Here is a 21,783-nt window from a genome sequence, read left to right on the forward strand (position 1 = left end):
TTGATTCATTGATTTTTTTTGTATTGTTCTCTTAGTCTCCATTGATTTTTGCTCTGATCTTTATAATTTCTTCTCTTGTACAAGCTTTGGGTTTGTCATGCTCTTCTTTTTCTAGGAGCTTGAGGTTCAACATTATGTTATTTGAGCTGTCTCTGTTTTCCTAATATGGGCATTCACTGCTATGAATTTCCCCTGTAGAACTGCTTTCATTGTGTCCCATAGATTCCAGGTTCCTGTCACACGGAGAACTGTTTCCCATCCTTTTACTTCCAGTCTATGAATTTCTTTTTTAGTTAGGTGTGTTTCTTTTACACAGCATATTGTTGGATTTTGCTTCTTAATCCACTCTGGCAGTCTATTTCTTTTGATTGGTGGATTGAAGCCATTAACATTGACAGTTATAATTGATAGATATTAACTCATCTATTAACTCATCCTTGTCATGATGTTTTACTGTTGTTGGCTCTTGTATTTTTTATTTTTCCCTCTTTCCCTTTAGTTTCTTGCCTTGTCTGGTACCTTCATTCTGTTGGGCCTTCTGGAGTTGTGACCGTCATTGTCTTTTTCTAGGATATTATTTAGAATTGTTTGGAGTGCTGGTTTGGTGTTCCTGAAATGTCTCAGGTGTTCTTTGTTGTGGAAGTATCTAATTTTGCCATTGATTTTGAAAGATAATGTTTCAGGAGACAACAGTCTAGGTTGGAAGTTATTTTCTTTTAGGGCTTGAAATACTTCACTCCAGGCTCTCCTTGACTTGAGGGTTTGTGTTGAGAAGTCTGCTGTGATTCTGATGGGCTTTCCTTTGTAGGTGATTTGTTTCTTTTCTTTAACTGCTTGTAGGATTTTGTTCTTCTGTTGGGTTTCTGGGATCTTGACTATTATATGTCTAGGTGTAGATTTTTTTTATTGTGGCTAGTTGGAGTTCTATATGCCTCATTTATCTGTATGTCCAATTCTCTACCTCTGTCTGGAAAGTTTTCTGCTATTACTTCTGTGAACAATTTTTTTATGTCATTTGTACTTTCTCCTGCTTTTTCCTAGACTCCTATCAGTCTTATGTTATTCTTCTTTGCATCATCTAGCAGATGCTGGATTGATTTCTCATGGTCCCTTACTATTTTTAAGAAATCTCTGTTTTCATGGTCACTAACCACAATCCTGTCTTCTATATCTGATATTCTATCTTCACATTCACTCAATCTGATGTGAATACTTGCAATGCAGTTTTTAATCTCCTGGATATCTGTTTGAATCTGTTTCATGAATTCCATTTCTTTCCTATGTTGGGTGGTCATGGTTTCCATTTCTTTCTTACCCTGGGCATTCATGGCTTCCAGCATGTTTCTGAGCTCATCTATTTTTTAAAATCTGTTTCTGTTCTAGAGCCTCTAATCATAGCAGCACAGTTTGTATTAGCTAAATCTTGGAAGCATTCCAAATGCCCATCAACTGGTGACTGGATAAAGAAGATGTGGGTGGTTTTTTTTTTTTATAAAATGGAGTACTACTCAGACATAAATAATGAGAAACTAGAGATATTTATAGCTAAATGGTTGCAAATTGAGGCCATACTCTTAAGTGAAATAAATAGGATGCACATGTGTAAATACTGAATAATTTATCTGGTGTGAGAAACTGAAAGTGTAAATGAGGGCCAAAATGTATAATAGATAATGTGAAATAGGAAGAAAAGGTCCAAAGGGAGAGAGGAAGGGGAAGGGGGGGGGAGGTTAGGGGAAAGGAAAAGTATGAGAAAAGGAAAAAACAGAAACAAAGTCTTTGTAAATAGGGAGGAGTGGTGGGGTTGAAGGGAGGGCAGGGGAATGGGGAAAAAATAAGAACCAAGATATGTCATGTACAGGTATAAATTCCCAATGATGAATGTCATCATATTCCATAACTAAAATGTACCGATAAACTTAATCAATTTTTTAAAAAGTAGAAGTAGTAAAAGACCCTTATTAGTTGAAATGGAGAGACTGAGTTGTATTAAATGAAACAATGGATACCATAAATTATCCTGTAAAATCTAACAATGAACCTTAAGGTCTTAGAAAAAATAAGAACAAGCTGAACCCAAAACCAATAGAAGAAAAGAAACAATAAAAGTAAGAGATGAAATTAATGAAATGGAAACCAAAAGAATAGCACAAAAGGTCAACAAAACAGTTTTTTCTTTGAAGAGATAAACAATATTGACAACCCCTTAGCCTGAATAACTAAAACAGAGTACAAAGACCCAAATTAATACAACCAGGGGTGAAAAATATATTATAAATCAAATCACCAAAATCTAGAGGATTTTAAGAACTATTCTGAAAACATATGTTCCAATGAAATGAAAAACCTATAAAAAATGTACAAATTTCTAGACACATATAATCTGCCAACATTGAACCAAAAAATATTAAAAAACCTAAATAGATTAATAACAAGCAATGAGACTGAGGAAGAAATCGCCCAACAAAATAAAGTCTTGGGCCAGACAGATTTGCTGCTGAATTTAACTAGACCTTTAAAGAAAATCTAACTCCACCCAATGCTCCTCAAAATATTCTACGAAACATTCTTCCAAATGCATTCTACCAAGATGGAATCACCCTGTAACCGAGACCAGATAAAGATTCAGCAAAAAAAGAAAGATCAATATTTTTGGTGACCATAGATGTAAAAATCCTCAATAAGATTCTTGCAAACATAATCTAACAACACATTAAGAAGATCATATACCACAATAAAGTTGGTTTCCTCCCAGGGATTCAACGATAGTTCAACACACAGAAATCAATGAACTTAATATACCACATAAATAGGATCAAGAATAAAAATAACATGATCATCTTGATAGATGCAGAGAAAGCCTTTGATAAAATTCAACATCACTTTATGATAAAAGCCCTGAAGAAAATAGGGATAGAAGGAGCTTACCTTAATATAATGAAAGTTAAATATGACAAACCTACAGCAAACATCATTCTGAAATGGGAAAAACTGAAAGCATTTCCTCTAAAATCAAGAATTAGATAAGAGTATCCACTCTCATCACTGTCATTAATAAAATACTTGAAATTTTAGCAAGAACAGTTATGCAAGAGAAAGAAAGAAAAAGAATACCAATAGGTAAGGAAGAAGTTAAGTTATACCTATTTACAGATATGACCCTTAGAAGGCAGTAAAATTTCCACCAGAAAAATTTTAGATATTATAAACAAATTCAGCAAAGTAGCAGACATTCAAAAATCAGCAAAGTAGCAACATTCAAAAATCAGTAGCATTTTTATACTCCAATAGTGAAACTACAAGAGATAAATCAGAACAATTTCTTTTGCAATAGCTTAAAAAGAACTAGGAAAAAAACCTAACCAAGTAGGTAAAAGACCTCTATAATGAAAATTAGAGAACACCTAAGAAAGAAATTGAATATACTAACTGATGTAAAGGTCTCCCATGCTCCTGGATCAGCAGAATTAATACTGTTAAAATGGGATCTACATATTTAGTGAAATCCTCATCAAATTAACGATGACATTCCACAAAACATTAGCGTTATTAGGATCTTGTTTTCTTGTATGTGAAGTTTTTGGAAAGTCCAGCGTGAGGAGATTTTTTTTTTTTTTTTTTTTTTGGTACCAGGGATCGAACTCGGGACCTTGTGCTTGCGAGGCAGGCAGCAGAACCCACTGAGCTAAATCCCCCGCCCCGATCTTATATTACACTGTTTTGTTTTGTTTTGTTTTTTCTGTACCGGGGATCAAACTCAGGACCTTACGCTTTCGAGGCAGTCAGCAGAACCACTGAGCTAAATCCCAGCCCCTGTATGTGAAGTTTTTGTCTAGCCCTGGTATCTGAGTAATGCTGGACTCATAGAACGAGTCAGGAAGTGTTCCCTCAACTTCCATTCTTTGAAGAATTGGAAAAGAATTTGTGCTAATTCTTCTTTAAATATTTGATAGAATTTACCAAACTTTGATATTAGGTCCAGGCTTTTCTTCTGAAGGTTTAAAATTACAGATCCAATTTCTTTATTTGTTGTAATTCTATTCATATCTTATATTGAGCCAGTTTGGGTAGCTGGTATGCTAAGAAATTTTCCTCTTTATTATATGTTTTTCCTCTTATCTAGATTACTTAATTTGTTTTTATATAATTGTCCAAGTAATCATTTATCATTTTTAATACTAAAAGAAGAGTAGTAATGTCACCATTTTAATTTCTGATTTTAGTAAGAGTCTTTTCTATTTTTTAGGTCTACCTCATTAAGGATTGGTCAGTTCTGTTAGTCTTTTCAAACCACCTCTTGGTTCAGTTGATTCCATTACTTTCTATTCCTATTTCATATGTATCTATTAATATCTATATTATTACATTCTTTCTGTGGCTTTGGTTTTTGTTATTGTTCTTATTGCTTCAGCCATAAACTTAGGTTATTGATTTGGAACTTTCTTTTTTGAGGCATTCTCAGCTATAATTTTCTCTCTAAGAACTATCTTCAGGAAATCCAAAAATTTTAGTGTGCTGTTTTTATTTTAATTAATATGAAGGAATTTTCTATTTCTCTTGTCATTTTTCCTTTGTTTTTCCATTGATTATTTAATAACATGGTATGGTATATAATACTGACATAGTTGTGAGTTCTCCAGTTTCCTTCTTCTATTGATTTCTACTTTCATTCCACTCTTGTTAAACAACATACTTTGTGTGATTTATGATTCACTATTTGTAATTGAAAAATAAAAATTACACATATTTTGTATAGCATGATGTTTAAAGTCATTCTGTACTTGTGGGATCACGAAATCTAGCTAATTATCATATGTACAACTTCACACAATTCTCATTTTTGTGAGGTGACTTTATTCAACTCATAACATGTCACTCTCTAGCCTCTCTAAATTTATATCCTTCTCCCATACAAAATATATTACTCCATTTCAACATCCCCTACAATCTTAACTGATTTCATAATCCAACTCCAAAGGGAAAAGTTCATTTTATAACATCCACATCAGGTACAGTATTCGGGGTACAGTTAATCCTGAGCAGAATTCATCTCTATGAGCCTGTGAACAAGACATCTATTTTCAAAATACAATGATGAGACAAATATCATACAGATTTCCCTATCCTAGAAGGGATAAATTAGAAAGCAAAAAGGACTCAGATGTTCCAAGTATACCCAGAACTGAACAGAGCAAATTCCACTGGGTTTGAAGGCTTCAGAGTAACAGTTCCTGAGCCACTCCCTGTGGGTCCCTCTCAGTGATGGCCTCACCTTCTGCTGGCCACAGCGTTTTGCCTGTGGCCTCAGTGATTGTCTGACAACTTTCAGAGTCATGTCACAGATTGCCTTGAAGATCGAACATGTTCTCAGGGGAATAACTTTGTCAGCCTGTTTCCTACCTGTAAAATCACAGAAGTGTGATGGTTTTCTTTCTTTTCATCCCGTCTCTGTAAATAGAGGTTCCTGTGGGCAGAGTTCCTGCTGAGATGGTTAACTGGGGTATTTGTGTATACTAAACTCCAGAGCCCAAATCTCCAACTGCCTTCTTTATTGAACTATTACACTCTGGGCCACTATAACCCTAACCTAAATGCCTCAGGACCATATCCCAGGCAAGAAGAAAGAGAACGTATCCCTCAAACACTGCTGAAAATAGTCAAACTAGCCAATCTTGAGACACTTACCCTGCCTCACCTGTTCCTGCTGCAGTAACCACAACAAAAGATTTTGCCCACATTGTCCTTTCCCTCCCTTTAACTCCTGACAATGGTGCTTCCTTTTGTTGTCCCCCCAGAATAGTGTGCTCCCCCTTCTTCAGATCTTTACAAACTTTACAAACTCTTTTTGATGGTAGTTTTCTTCTTACGCGTTAGCCTTGCCCATACTTAGCAATAATAATAACTAAATTGTAAAACAGGGCCTTGGAAGCCAAAGGACTAGAAAATTGAGAGGAAAGATATCAGGAGTAGGGCAAGAAGACAGAAATGGGTGTGTGCACTTAGTATGAAGATTTGTGTTATCTATTTACAACCACTAGAAAGCACTCACTACGCATGAAACACTGGACATGAAAGAAGAAAGAATTCAGAGTTGACACTAACCAGCTTTCATCGCCACACCTGGAGAAGTAACGCTGTGCAGCACAGGGCAGAGGGCAGTGGAAGGTACCGAGATGCACCGCTCAGACAGACACCCCAGCTCCTGCTCTCTGCGTCTGTCACCACGTTTGCACAGAGGCCGTACTTCATGCCAGGTGCTCCCAGCCAGTGACTCGGCTCTGCCCAGACTCTCTGGCAGCATGGGGTTACACATGGGGTACCTCTGATAGGTGACTTCAGTCAGATTCTCTCTAACTGCATAAGCCTCTCTCATTCCCTCCTCCCTCACAGCAGTCAGCCCTGCATCATGATCGGATGGCTTTCTTTGCTTTAGCTTTATCCCATTTCCCTCACAGATGTTTTCCCTAACATGCTCTTGGTCACCTAATCATGTCCGAGCATCTGTTTTTTAGGGGTCCCAAACTAACCCATTCACCCACAATTCTAGTTTGGATGGTTCCTAAAGTGATTGGTTAAGAGGGAGAAGAAGTGCTTCTCACAAATACATCTTGGAAGACCACTTTCTCAGACTTCTGGTATTGTAGTCCTCAAGAAAGGTGGGAACACAGATTTATAAAGTGAGGAAATTGAAAGTGAGAGCCATTTCATTATTAGGAAGGTTAGGGGCTCAACCTCCACACTTAATGGTAATTAAGTAATGGTAGCTTGGCTGAACCACGGGAGAATTCCTCTTACTAATGTATCCCCTCAATTATAGAATTCAATATACTCTAGAACTAAGGTGTATCTTGCTTTCTTTCCAACCAAAATTTCAAATCTAGACCTTGATCAACACATGGAAGGCTCACTGGCAGCAGCACAAGAGAAACTGTACTATAAATAGCTTGTTTTTTTCCTTCCAGGATAATGTGTTTGTCCTTCATGAAATTAAAACTGAAAAAAAATTTTTTAACTGGAAAATGTCTCTTGGATCTCACCAAAGAGGAATCTGAGTGTTAGGAGATACCAAAAAAAAAAAAAAAAGAAAGAAAGAAATATATCAGAAAAACACAAATACAAAAATTAGTAAAACCTAATGTGAAACAGTAACTTCATCTTTTTTACACGTTCTAAGGGATCACTCAAAAGGGCTGGTAAAGAAGAGGCAGGAGAGGGAGAAAGAGGTCTTACTGATTTTCACAATTTAATGTACAGCATGCCATGGTTTGGATACTCTGTTTCTGCCAAGGGTTAATGTGTTGGAATTTGGTGTCCATTGTGCCAATACTGAGAGATGGTAGGCCTTTCAAAGGTGGGGACCTAGTGGAATGTAATTAGGTTATGAGGACAACACATTTAGAAGGGATCAATGTAGGTCTTGCGGGACTGTATTAGTTCCCTCGAAAGTGAGTTATTATATGGGAGCCTGGAAGCTCCACTGTGCCTCTTTCTGGCAACCTCACCTGACCTCCCACCATTGTGATCCCATTTGCCATGAGGCCTTCCACAGAGGTGCTGGGGGAATGCTCCTAAACCTCCAGATCTATGAGCTAATCAAAGCTCTTTCTTAAGTACTCAGTCTTTGATAGTTTGTTGCAGTAACAGAAAACGGGCAAATACACCAGGCTTCTTTCTTTGCTTTATTTTCATATTAACATGCTTTTAACTCTTTTTTTGTTTTGTTTTGTTTTTATTTTTTGGTACTGGGGATCGAGCTCAGGACCTTGCGCTTGCAAAGCAGGTGGTGGAACCACTGAGCTAAATCCCCCGCCCTAACATGCTTTTAACTCTTGATAACAGGAAGGGCCTGGGAGAAGCAGGGTAGAATTGGTGACTGGTTATCCAAGTCTGACCCTGTTGCATCATTGTCTTCTCAGGCCTGGATAAAGAGGTTTCCACCTAAGGAGAGAAAACAATCAGAGGTAGGAGAACAAACTGTTCTGGGGACGTGATTTTGTGTCCCAGAACCACTGTGGCCTTCATTCTGCTAGGTACTCGAAGGTCAGGAAATCTAGGCAAGCCTACCTAAGGAATTACGACCTCATAATCCCTTGCCTCTCAATTTAAATGTGAAATAGAAAATGCTTCATTAGTATAAATTGTTAAGAAAAAAAGCAACCGAAAATAATTCTAACAAATTTCACTAGCATTAAGGAGTTTAGAGACAATCTTATCCAAATGTCCCCTTCATACGGAGAAGGGAGATGTCTGCTCCACGAAACGAAAGATTCCTTCTCTGAGGAGGGAGTCCTCTTGGCCTCCTCTTTCCCGTCCTGGAAATCTCTGGAAGTATCTCAGTTTCAAAGCTCTGATCGCCATGACTCCTAGAGGCACAGACACGTCCCATCTCGCTCTAAGACCAATGGTTTGGGGGAAAGTTCCGGGCAGCGCAGAACAGCAGGTCTGGGGCTACTGACCTCAGGTCACAGACGACCATGGCTCCGTACACCGACGTCGGCAGTTATAGAAGCAACACTTCTTGGTCCCCTTGCAGCCTCGATCACTCCAGCACCCAGGGAATCCGGTGAAAGCACAGTTAAGAAAAAACTCCGGGCAAAATCCGGGTTTCTGTTTAACTGCAGAAAAATGCCACGCGGTGAGTCAGAGCCTGAACGGGCTCTTTCCTTGGGCTCCTGAGAGGAAATGCTTCCCTCCCGCAAGCCCACCCTAGACCGCCTGGCCTTACTTCCATTCTTCCGTACTCCAGGCTGGGCCACGTGGAGGCAAAGCAAGATGGTCAAGGCCAGGAGGGAGAGGCTGCTCGGCTTCATTGCGGCAGGACAACGGGCGCCTGCCTGACCGGAAGCCAGGATCTGCTTCCGTCGCTCAGCTCGGCGGAGGACCGCCAGCAGGGGGCGCGGTGGTTTCCAGGGCAGGAGGTCAGCTCTTCCAGCAAATTCTAGCTGTTTCCTTCACCCGGAGGAAGCCGCGCAGTGAGACACCCTCCGGGCTGTAAGGGCTGGGAGCCCGGAGGGACCGTCCTCTAGGACGCTGCAGCGCTGGTGTGGCCCGTCAGAACTCTTGCTTTTCAGTGAATATTTTGAGACAGCCGGAAGGAGTTGTTTTCCCAGGTCAGGCTCATTACTGTCCACCCCTTTCTTCTCACTGCGTATCTAGAGACATTGTAACCCAGCCTCCGCAATTGCGGTTCCTACTTTTAACACTGTAACGTTAAAAAAGCACCCACACCATCGCAAAGACAAAGCAAAATAATGGACTCTTAGCCGTATGCTTTCTAGCTTTATGAATAGTGCTAATTCATTGTAAGCCGTGGGACTTACATGTATAATTATTTTGCTCCTTATTATCTTCCTGAATGTGTAAAAACTTCATTTGTTATTAAGTCAAAAGCCTAAGTTCATGTCATTTTGAAATATGAATTCTGGAAAAAATAATTACAGGGACTCTGCCCTTCTGTAAAAAGTGTATCGTGCCTACTTGCTCCGGTGCTAAGATCATTGCTGTGTACGTAACTGCTAAAAAAAAAGCAGCATGTGGTGGCACGTGCCTGTAATCCCAGCAGTCTGGAAGGCTGAGGCAGGATGATCACAAGTTTTAGCCCAACCTGGGCTATTTAGCGACTTAGACGCTGTGTGAATAAAAATTAAAAAGGGCTGGAGATGTAGTTCAGTGTGAAAGCCCTAGGCTCAATCCCTAGTACTGCAAAAACAAAAACAACCCCCACAAAACAGGAACAAAAAACCATAGAAACAAACAGAAAATAGCTTTAGTAATGCCTCCAGGATAAGTGGAACCTGCTGTTGGAAGAAAAAGTGTAGCCCCTCTGTCTGTGAAATCTTGCTCTTTCTAGTACAATTTGTGGCTACCTTTTGACTTTGTATCTTTTGTTGTGCATTTGTGCATCTGTGCCTCTCTTCTAGCTCTGGGTTGGCCTGTCCTCAGTGAATTGTTCTTAACATTCAGAACAAAAATCCTTTCTACTTGGTGATTATGCCAGTGATTTAAAGTGTTTCTACTTTCATTTTCAAGAGTTTTGTTTGCAGCCCCACACACTGACATACCTTTCTGTTTTCAAAATTTTGATATTCAAGCTACCCACTCGGACCTCTCCTGCCCCTCTGGAGCTTTCCTATCAATAAATATCTTCCTACTTTAAAGAAAAAACGTTTGATATTCACTGCAATTTTATATGACAAAAATATTAAATGCAAAGAAACTATATTTAAATCTTGATATAAACATAAGCAACCCTAAACAAAAGTTTACTCAGTGAATTTTGTCATATATAAAAATAATGATATGTAATGAACAAGCTGGCGTTTATTTCAACAGTGTCTATGGTTCATTTAACATTCCAAATTAAGTCCATGGACTACTTCTTATTAATAGAATATGGGGGATGATCATCTCCATATCAGCTGTACAATATGTGAAAAAACCACTTATCTATCCATGATTAATGTGAAAATAACAATACAGGAAAGAAGTTCAATTGAACTTGATAATGTTCCTCTAGAGAAAATCCTAAAAGACAGGGAAGCAGTTTCAGAATAATGAAAGGAATTGAAATCTGACCTTCAGTGAAAGCCATGAGAATGGTAACAATTCTTGTCAAAAACAACCATTTCAGAATTCTAGAACTAAATCAAAGCTTTGCAAAATCTGTGAGTTTCTGAAGGAAAAAAAGGGTGAATCTTAGCAAGAACAAATAGTACCGAGATTATTTACTAGTTGTAATTTTTGTCCAGCTGTGTGGTGGCTTTGAGAGTCAATAGTTTGAATACAGTAATCTTGGAAATCAGAAACCTAGCAGCCACTTCAGAGGAAAAGGATTTCCTCCTTTTGCTCTCAAAATCTCCACCCCAGAAAACTGTGGTTATTTCAACTGAATGGCAGCTCCTCAAACCAGCTCCTCTGAGACTGTTTATTTCATGTAACTTAGATCTTGCTCCGAACAACACTAACTATGGGGCAATTTTTTGATATTATAGATACTTCAAACTGTGAGAGTAATTAGAGCTCACAAGAGCAAAAAGTGGGGAATGAAATATCTGGTTTTTTATGTATATTATCTTGGCAGGAAAAGAGAAGGCCTCATGCATGCACATGATGGGACATTTGTCCGTTAGTGTGTGCATGTTAAGGAAAGAATGGAGAGGACTCTAATAGCTTATCTCTGGCTGAATTTCGCACTCTATGCCAGCTGAAAGTAAAGGTGAACATAGAACTGTAAACAGCCTACTGGAATATTGAAAATATGTCAGAACACACACACACAAACACACATATGCCCATGCACACACCCCCTTGAAAAGTGCAGGAGCCTTATTGGCTGTTAGTATTTAACATATTCATTGGCCAATCATTAGCTGACCATTAAGCTAATGAAACAGACTTCTTTACACATGAGAAATAATGCAGACTTTATCAAATGAGTCCAAGAAAGTTACTAAACAAATGATCAGTAACAAAACAATAGAAACTACAAACTTTAGGGAGGGAAACTGCTTCCCAATTTCATTGAAAATGCTGACATATGCAAACAAACCAAAACCAGGAAGTATTTTCCTACCCATGGACAGGAGGGGAAAAATTGAGAGAAATGACCGTTGGTGCATTGTCTAGGGACAGTGGACTACTAGAGAAAAACTTTAAATTTGTATTATATACAAAGAAGAGAAGAGAGCTATGGACAAAAAGGGGAGGAGTAGAGGGCAGAGTATGATGGTCGAATAGTTCTGTAGTGATTCTTCCCTACTTAAATACCAACTTGAACAATTATCCACACATGAAATTACCTTCGTAAGAGCTAAGGAAATCCATGTGAGAGATCACAGAAACTGGTATAACATACTAATTAAAGATCCATTGAGTGTGGAGGGAAAGATAGTTTTACATTACCTGCCACTCTAGCTGCTATAGCATGAAGACAGATACCACCTGATACTGGGAAGCAGAGGGAAATACCCATGTGCCTTTGCCTGTGACCTCAGTACTAGTCCTGCCACAGTAAAATTCATTACCAGACAGACTCTCAGTGGCCCTCACTCCAGGTCAGTAGCTGTGGCTTGAATCCACAGACACACTTCAGTGCTAGACGGAAACGTGGAGCCTCTGCCAGATGGACTTGAGTTTTAGGTGACATCACCGCTGCCTGACTGCAATAGCTTTGGGTTTGACAAACCTCAGCAATAGGTAGGCTTCAGCAGCTTAGGTCTTTTTCCCCCTCCCCAGTGCTGTGTCTATCTTCATGGCCACAGTATTCCAATATGGTGCTATGGCAGCCCCAAAGGCCATGGGATTCCAGCCTGGGGTGTGTGGACTGTGCCAGTCAGGTGTTTAGGGTGTCCTCTAGCACCACAGTGGCTGCAGTGATCATGGGCTTCCATTATAGATGACCTGCACAGAACCCTTGGAGAAGTTTCCTGTTGAAAGATGGTCTCAGAAAAGGCCAAACTATAAAGACTGGAATAGGTACCCACTCCTTTAATTGAAGACACAAATAAAGGATAAGCATCAAGAACAATCAAGGAAACATGACATTGCCAACTGAACAAAATAAAATGCCAGGGATAAACTTAAATAGATGGAGATGTATAAACTCATGGAGTTATAGTTGAACTTGAAGAAAATGCAAAGAAACAATTGAAATTCATCAGTGAGTCTAACAACAGAGATTGAAAAAATAATTTTAAAAAATCAAAATGAAATTATGGAGATGAATAATACATGAGTAAAATTTTTAAAATGCAGCAGAGACCGTGAACAGGAGAATTGACCAAGCAGAGGAAACAACCTGTGAATTCAGAGAACAGTTATTTGAAAACATATGGTCATAAGAGAAAAAATAAGTAATAAATAATAAGTAATAAATAAAATAAGTAATAAGAGAATAAAAAGGAAAGAAAGCACATGACATTTATGGGACAACATGAAAAATGCACATGTATGAGTTGTTGGCATTCAGAGTAAGAAAAAGGGGTAGAAAGGTATTTAAAGAAATAATATCAGGAAACTTTCTGAACCTGGACAAAATGTAAATATGCATGTACAGAAAGGTTAAAGATCTTCAATCTGATTCAGTCCAAATAACATTACCCCACGCCATAAAATTTCCAAGATCAAAGACAAAGATGGGATTCCCAAAGCAGCAAGAAAACAAAAACAGTATATAAAGAAGTTCTAATAAGCTTAATAGCAGACTTACCAGTAGAAATCTTAGAGGCCAAGAGAGAATTTGATGCCATATTCAAGGTAGTCAAGGAAAAAAATCCCTGCAAACCAAAAATACTCACCCAGCAAAACTCTTCTTGTAAAATGAAGGAGAGATAAAGACTTTCCACACAAACAAAAGCTGAGGGAGATCATCTTACCAGACCTGTTTTACAAGAAATGCTAAAAGGAGTTCCTCAAGCTGAAAGAAAAGGAAGCTAATGAGTAACTTGAGAGCATCTAAGAGTGTAAAACTGATAGGTAAAAGTAAATACGAGATCAAATGTAGAATAATAACATAATAGTGGTAGAAATTACTTATATCTTTAGTGTGAAGTTTAAAAGACAAAATTGGTAAAAATACTGGTAACCATTGGTCAAGGCATATATGATTTATAAAGATGTAAATTGTGACATTAAAAATTCAAAATCTGGGGAGGACTGAAATTACATTAAGAAGGTTTTAGTATGCAGTAAAAGTTAAGTTTTTGTAATCTAAAGTTTTATAATTATTAAGATGATTCTGTGTCATGAAAATTGCAAAGAAAAAATCTATAATAGATGCACAAAACAAAGTGGGGAGGGTGAGGCATCAAAACATGCTACTAGAGATAAACCACTTAACCACAAAGCAAGACTTTATGACAGGAAGAAAGTGTCTACAAAACAAGCAGATAGTAGGTAACAAATGGCAATAGTGGGCTGGGGATTTAGCTCAGTGGCGCCATGCCTGCCTCACAAGCGCAAGGTCCTGAGTTCGATCTCCAGTACCAAAACAAAACAAAACACAACAAAAAATGACAGTAGTAAATCCTTATCTATCAATAGTTACTTTGAATATAAATGGATTAAATTCTCTAATTAAAAGACAACGCATGGCAGAATGAATTAAAAAACAAAACCCAATTATAAGTTATTATAAGAGACTCATTTCACCTGTTAAAAAAAAGAGAACAGTAGCTATACATAGATAGTAGGTTTTAAGCAAAAAAATGTAAAAAAACAAAAGACAAGATCATTAAATAATGATACCAGGGTCAATTTAGCAGGTAGTTATAACAATTATAAATATATGTACAGCCAACATTGGTGCATCTGTCACCATTTAATTGAAGGTCTTTGGCTCAATTCAGATAGAAATCACAAATCAACGAAGTGTGGCTCTGCTAGAAATTCCAGCCATTGAATGCCAGTAGCTGTTAGCCCTTGACCCTAGGTTGCTGGTTCCAGATTGCTGCTACTGATCTCTGCCACTGCTGGGTGCTGGCACTAGTCAATGTTTGTCAGCCATGCCAGTTATGACTGCTGGCAGTCAATGCCAGTTGACCCCATTTGTTACTGCCAATTGCTGGTCTCTGTTGCTGATCTTCATTGGCTGCTGGTCTCTAAAGGTCTTCAGGGATAATAGCCCCAAGTGTTTATAGCTCTTTTAAAGCAACAACTTTGTCTACAGTCCCTGGGATAAAACCCAAGTAGATTTATAGGCTCTTCCAAGCCCACACTAAAAATAAATTGTGAGTAGATTTATAGGATGAACCGAGTGAAGAGGGTCTGTGTTGCAATGCAGGATCAGTACACAAGAGGGAGCCTCCTAGACAAACCCCCCAAATGTGAGGGGAATGCTGATTATTTAGGAGCAGCAAGCCTGTGACTGGTCCAAATTTGAGCCTGCCAATTGATCCAAATGGGTCTAAACTCAAGTCTTGTGATCCAAATCTACTGATTGGTCCAAATTGAATTCTACTTCTTGATTCAAATTCAAGCCCACAGTAGTAAGTGTAGACACATCATGGAGTAGGTATGGGGCATCCAGGACAGTCACAGCTGTCATGAAGGAACATGGGGAGACATGGTTGCTTTATTGACAGCTGCCACATCTCTGGAAATGGCAGAACCTAATTTGGGAAATCCTTAGGATTAGACAACATATTGGAGTTTGGAAGTGTTAATAATGGGCCCAGATATTTCCTTTATCTCTGCCAAGTTATGGACATTTTGCCACAGCTTCTTCAGAGAGGCAGTAGCAGCACCTGGAGCAGCAGGAGTGGAGAAGGGGCACCACTGCTGACAGCAAAGCCCAGCCTCCTGTCAGAGCAGCCCAAAGAGTGGCTGCAAAATAAGTAGAGCTGGCAGGAGGACACTGAGGCAAATTACCACAGTCCATTCTAGGGGAACCATGGGGGACCAAAAGGGAAGTCAGTGGGAAGGACATGACAGCTATCCCCCTCTATGCCTGACACAGGAAAAAGGGGAGAGGTAACCACTTTTCATCTCATCTACATATATAAAGAAATACTAATAAATCTAAAGAAAATGAGAGACTACAGGTGATAACAGCAGGAGATTTCAACAAATACTAAACATTCTGCAATGGACATAGCATTCAGATGGAAAATCAAAAAAGAAACTTTGAATTTAAATCATATGTTAGAACAAATGGATTTAAGAGAACTTTGTAGAACATTCTACCTAGTAGGTGCAGAATATGCATTACTTTCAACTGCTTGAAGAACATTCTGTAGGATAGATCATATTTTAGGCCACAAAACAAGTCTTCACAAATTTTGGAAGATTGAAAGTATATCAAGTATCTTTTATGACAGGGAGTAAAACTAGGAATCAAAACAAGAAAGAACTTTAAAATTTTACAAACACATGGAAATTAAATAACATTAACCTGAACAACTAATGGGTCAATGAAGAAATTAAAAGGGAAATTTTAAAATGTCTTTAGATAAAGTTAGAATATGCCTAATTCATTGACTATGCCACAATATGCCTAAACCTACGAGAAAGAGCAACAGTAGTTCTATAGGGATGTCTATAGAAACAATAAAGATCAGAGCATTAGTAAATGAAATGGAGACTAAAAAAACAACACAAAATATCATTGTAATGAAAAGTTTGTTCCTTACAAGAGAAATAATATTGACAAGGTTTTAGTTCCTATCAGAAAAAAAGAGAAGCAACTCAAGTAAATAAAAGCCAAAGATATCCAACTGATAGCACAGAAATACAAAGAATCCTTAGTGAATACTATGAATAATTATGTGACAAGAAATTGAATAACCTAAAAGAAATGAATGAGTTCCTGGACTCATATGACCTACCAACATTGAATTATGGAGAAATAGAAGGTCTGGACAGACCAATGATGAATGAGAAAATATAATCAGTAATAGAAAGTCTTCCATAAAGGAAAATACCAAGACCAGATAGTTTCATTATTTAGTTCTACAAAACTTTCTAAGAAGAACTAATATCAGTTCTTAAGTTATTTCATAAAATAGAAGAGAAAGAAGTTCTTCCAAACATATTCTATGAGATCACCATTACCATGATACCAACACCAGGGAAGTAGACCCCCAAAAGGAAAACTACAGTCTAATATCTACTAGAATTAGTAAAAAAGTCAGAAGACAGCATGAATGGCATAAAAAAACCTGTTTTCAGAAATAATAAAAAGAACTTTGTAATATGGGAAAAGAATTTAACATACAGATAAATTGAAGCATCTAGAACCCCAAAGAGCTATGATTAGGGAAGAACTTCCCCATGAAAGATCATAGTAAAAAAACTCAAAAGTCTCACCCAAGGACAGAATTTTAAAAGTTGTTACAGAAAAGCAACTATCTAGATGTCCCCCTAAAGCCTCACGCACTTATAGGTAGGGCTTTTGGGAAATGAATGGATCATGGGGGCATGATACTCAGCAGTGGATTCTCACTGATGAGTTGATAGCTAAATGTGTTGTTGGAAGATAGAGCCTAGACAGAGGAACTGGGCCACTGACAATGGCCTGGAAGGACATATTTCTTTCCCCTACTCCGTTTTCACTCTCTCTGCCTCCCACATGCCACAAAATATGCAACCCTTCCTCTGCTGTGCCCCTTTGCCATACTGTCCTGCCTGGGAGCCACTGGACTATGTACTAAAACCTGTACAAATCATGAGCCAAAATAAATCATCTCTTTTAATTTGTGAGTGTTGCCTGTTGTGTCCTAGCAATAAGGAAAGTGACCAAGGCTCCCCCAAATTACTTATAAAGGTAAACCCATTAGAATTATAGCAGACTTCTTAACATGAATCTTAAAGGCCAGGAGATTATGTTTTAAGTGAGGTGAAGTGTTTCAAGCACTAAAGAAACCCAACTCCTACCCCAGACTAATATATCCTGCAAAACTATCTTTAAATATCGATGGGAAAATAAGGTCTTCCTATGACAAAAAGCAGCTTAAGAAGTTTATGACCAGACAACTAGCACTCAAAAATTTCAACAAGAGAAAATGAAGCCAAAAGTCTAGTAGAATTAATACACCAGGTAGGGTGAGAAGTTAAACAGAAGGGGAAAAAAGAATCAGCAACAAAAAATTATGCAATGACAGGAATAAGTCATTACTTTTCAGTAATAACTCTCAAAGTGAATGGTCTCAAAAGACACAGATTGGAAGATTAGATAAAAAATAAGACCCAACAATATGCTACATATGAGAAATATATTTAATGCAAAATGAAATACATAGGCTAAAAATCAGAGGATGGGAAACAATGTTCCATGCAATGGGAAACTGAAAACAAGCAGGAGTAGCTATCCTATTTTCAGACAAGGTGGACTTCAAGCCAAAACTGATCAGAAGAGGCAAAAAATGTCACTACATATTGATTAAGGGAACAATTATAAATGTATATGCAATGAACATTGGTGTACCCAATTTCATAAAATAAATACTACTGAACATTAAAGGTTAGATAACCATCAACATAATTTTAGTGGGGAACCTCAATACCCTATTATCACAAATAGATTAACTAGACAAAATAATCAACAAGTAATACAAGAGTTAAACCACATTTTAGACTTAATATATATCTACAGAGTGTTCCACCCAGCAACAACAGAATAAGTATTCTCTGAGTATAATTAATGAAATGTAGGGGGAACACTTCAAGAAATTGGCATAAGCAATAATTTTTTGTATATGACTCCAAAAGTTACTTTCTTCATCACAGGGTCAAAACAACTGACTCAATATTTAAAGAAGAGGTTTATTTTGGCTCATTTTTCAGTCCATGGTCAGTGGTCTCCAGAGAATAAACAGCACAGCAGAGAGAGGCATGGCAGCAGAAATCTGCTCATGTTATGGAAGCCAATCAGCAGATAGAGAAGAGAGGAGCTGGGAAGGGAGAGTCATCATTACAAGTCACATCTCCAGTGGCTTTTGTCCTTCATCCAGGCCCCAACTCCAAACAACAAGATAGCTCTAATGCTCACGTGATTCATTTACCCTCCACAAGCCCTACTTCTAGGTGCAGGAGCCTTTGGGAAGGCACGTAGAGATAAACCATAACATTCTGCTCCTGGCCCCCAAAAGACTCATGGGCATCTCTTCATGCAAAATACATTTAGTTCATCTCTAAGAGCTGCCAAAAATGCTAGCAGTTCCAGCATCATTGAAAGGTCTAAGTACAATGTCTTCTCTGAGACTTAAGGCAAATTCCTAGCTGTGAGTCCCTCAACACATGAAAAATAAAGTTAAACACTACTGACATACAATGGAACAGGGTAAATATTCCCATTTCAAAAAGAAGGAATAGGAGGATAGAAAGGATTGGACCAAAGTAAAACTGAAACCCAACAGGACAAAAATTAAATCTTACAGTTTTGTGTCAAACATCTGAGCAAAGATGTGAACTCGAAAGGCTTGGATGTTCCTTTCTCTAGAGGATGCTGATTGCAGCTCTCATGGCCTCTCTCTTGGGGTGGCTTTGCTTCCTGCTTGCTGCTTTCATTAGCCAACAGTTTATGCTTCTGGTATTTCCAACTTCCTGGAATCTCCACTGTACTTTTTTGGCTTCACTGTCACAGCTTCATGCACCACTTTCTCATAAGAACACTGTCTTGCCTCCCAGGTCTTCTTCTAAAATATGAGTGTCAGTCTCCCTGGCCCAATGACTCTTTGCATTCTGATGCCTATAAAACTAGAACCAGGTGGATGATGCCAAGCTTTGCCACCAGCTCAAGCAATAGCCAGGACCCCTTGCATTGTGGCCACAGAAGCCTCTGAATGCCTAAATGACTGAGCTGTGGGAAACAGTTTCTACAGAATGAACTGGGTTCCCTGTGATTCTCTTCCCAAGGTAAAGTCTTTCAAATTTTGCAACTTTGAGCCTGGGAATGTTGGGGACTTGCTTTTTCCCAGGATGCCCTTGAAGCATGTATCCTATTGTCCTGATACAAGGTACTTGGCTTCTTTATAATCTTTTCAGCAACCACATTCTCTTATGCTCCAACTTTATAGGCCAGTCTTTTCTGAAAAAACTGAAAACTTTTAAAAACAGACCTTTTGCTCCTGTTTCTCAGTGTAAATTTTGCTACAATCATCAAGCAGTACCCATTCCACAGCCTGGAATTTTCTTCACCAGATTAATTAGTCAGGTGCTCTTAACCTCAGTTTCCCACAGAGTCCCAGGACATCAGCAAAATGTAGACAAATTTTCTGCTAGAATGTAACCCATGTCCTGGAGTCCAACTGTCAAAGGAGTGTTTGTTCTCACCTGAAACTTCTCGAGCCTGGTCTTTACTGTTTGCCATTTTATCAGCATTCTGGTCTTCTGAACCTGACCAGAATATCCATCAAGTTTAGTTGACATTCTAGGGCTGCTTTTTCCATCTGGCATCTCCGAACCTTTACAAACTCCTCACAAACCACTTCATAGGCTCTGAACCACATAGTCAGATAGTTTCAGAGCAACAGTAGTATTTCTCTGGTACCAAAATCTGTCTTAGTCACTTTGCTCATCACCAAGACAAAACACTTGACACATACAACTTAAAGGAAGAGGTTTGTTTTGGCTCATGTTTCAGTCCAGCGTGGCAGAGGAAAAGTTTCTTATGTCATGGTGGCCAGGAAGCAGAGAGAGAATGGAGGAGCCAGGGAGGGAGATATGCCCTTTCAGGTCAAGCCCCCGTGATCTGCTTCCTTTGACTAAGCTCTACCTCCTAACAGCAAGTCAGTTATAGCACCCCCATGGTCCAATCACCTTCCACAAGCCCTGCTGTTAAGCACAGGAGGTTGTTTTGGAGGAAGGGATCTAGATATAAGCCATAACACTCAGGAACTAAGAGCAAAAAGTAATAAATGAGTTTGGATAAACCTAAGATTCTCTATAGTTAAGGAACAATCCACAGATTGAAGAGACAACATATAGAATGGGAGAGACCATATTAATGAACTACAGAATTTGTCTCACAGAGAATTTATACCAGGAAAACATGAGGAACTCAAAAAAGTTAATATAAAACCAAGTAATCCAATTTAAAAATGGGCAAATAATCTGAATAGATACTTCTCGAAAGAAAAATACACACCAACAACAAATTTTTTAAAAAGGGGGGTGGGCTATGGGGAGGGCAGGGAGGGAGGAGGTATTGAACTTGGCCATCTGGGGAGATTCCATGGGTGCAGCTGGTGGACTGGTAGAAGGATATGGCCATGCAGTGCCCATCTGACAGCATGGAGGATTATATCTTTATTTCTGAAATTTAAAAACATTTGCTGGGGCGTATCTCAGTACTGATAATCTTGGTGGAATCTTCTCAGTCTCTAGTCTCATTATAATGAGTATGCTGAATACAATTGTACATAAGTCTTTATGCACATCTCTGATATTTCCTTAGAATGAGTGGGGAGCTCATTCTTTGTCCTGTCACACTGAATGGACAGACAGCAAATTATGGATGAACGTATAAGATTAATCCACAAACTGAAAGCAGCATCAAAGAAATTGTAACACACATCAGATGAGGACATAAAAAAACAGATTCTTCCCAGTTTGATTTTTAAAAAGCATTAGGGCAGAGATCATTTGGAAAGGTTTTCTTAGTTTAGAAAGGCTTTGATTCTAGATAGCTTTATGCCTGAAGGTATTACAGAAGGCCATGCTTAAAGTTTGAGACTGTTTGGACAAAAATGGAATGAGCTATCTTGGTAGACATTTATTACTGTTTGAGTGCTAAGTTGCATTATGCTTATCAAATTGAAAGGACATTTTATCTTATTTTGAATTTTCTCAGGAGAGGAGACTTATTCACACATTTATCTAAAACAGTGATTTCAAAAGATGTCAAGTTCTACTTGGCTGAATTTGTACTTGCTTTAGATAATCTACATAGCCTGGGAATAACCTATAAGAACTTGAAACCAGAAACCATTCTTGGTGAAGAAGTTCACATCAAGTTAACAGATTTTGCCTTAAGAATGTATTGATCATGAAAAAATAGCATGTTCTTTTTGTGGAACTGTGGAATATATGATTCCAGAAGTAATCGTAGAGGTCATACTTCAAGTGCCAACTGATTGTCTTTTGGTGAGTTAATGTTTGGAATGCTTATTGGTACACTATTTTTACCAAAAAAAAAGATAGAAAAGAAATAGCAACTATAATTCTTAAATTTATTATTTTTTTAATATCAAAATATATTTTATTCTGGACCTCTTTCAGATCTGATTCAAATTACAGTTGTCAAAGCAATACAATGCAAAGGGAAACTGCAACAACAACAAACTTGGG

General features: G+C 38.3%; 1 protein-coding gene across 2 annotated transcripts; it reads right to left on the minus strand.

Annotated features, from left to right (window-relative positions):
• Positions 1–7,666: 7,666 nt before the first annotated feature.
• Positions 7,667–13,317, minus strand: Wfdc12 (WAP four-disulfide core domain 12). 2 transcript variants are annotated; one of them, XM_087197842.1, is made up of 4 exons: positions 13,208–13,317; positions 8,726–9,152; positions 8,457–8,615; positions 7,667–7,938 (listed from the first exon to the last, which is right to left on the minus strand). In XM_087197842.1, exons 2-3 carry the CDS (start codon positions 8,808–8,810, stop codon positions 8,458–8,460), a joined length of 243 nt encoding a protein of 80 aa, XP_087053968.1. In that variant the 5' UTR covers positions 8,811–9,152; positions 13,208–13,317; the 3' UTR covers positions 7,667–7,938; position 8,457. The 2 variants fall into 2 exon arrangements, with proteins under 2 accessions (XP_087053968.1, XP_087053967.1); XM_087197841.1 differs by lacking the exon at positions 13,208–13,317 and having other exon boundaries at positions 8,726–11,549.
• Between the last annotated feature and the right edge of the window lie 8,466 nt (positions 13,318–21,783).

This window comes from Heterocephalus glaber, unplaced genomic scaffold (assembly GCF_053883595.1).
Source record: "Heterocephalus glaber isolate CG9 unplaced genomic scaffold, H.glaber_assembly_v1.0 deba00001673, whole genome shotgun sequence".
Classification (NCBI taxonomy): Eukaryota; Metazoa; Chordata; class Mammalia; order Rodentia; family Bathyergidae; genus Heterocephalus; species Heterocephalus glaber.

Bases quoted from the DNA above. Each gene is read 5' to 3' on its own strand.
- Wfdc12 (XM_087197842.1), bottom strand. From the start codon at position 8,810: ATGAAGCCGAGCAGCCTCTCCCTCCTGGCCTTGACCATCTTGCTTTGC. The intron at 8,616-8,725 runs GTAAGGCCAGGC...ATTTTTCTGCAG, and splicing joins TGGAGTACGGAAGAATGGAA to TTAAACAGAAACCCGGATTT.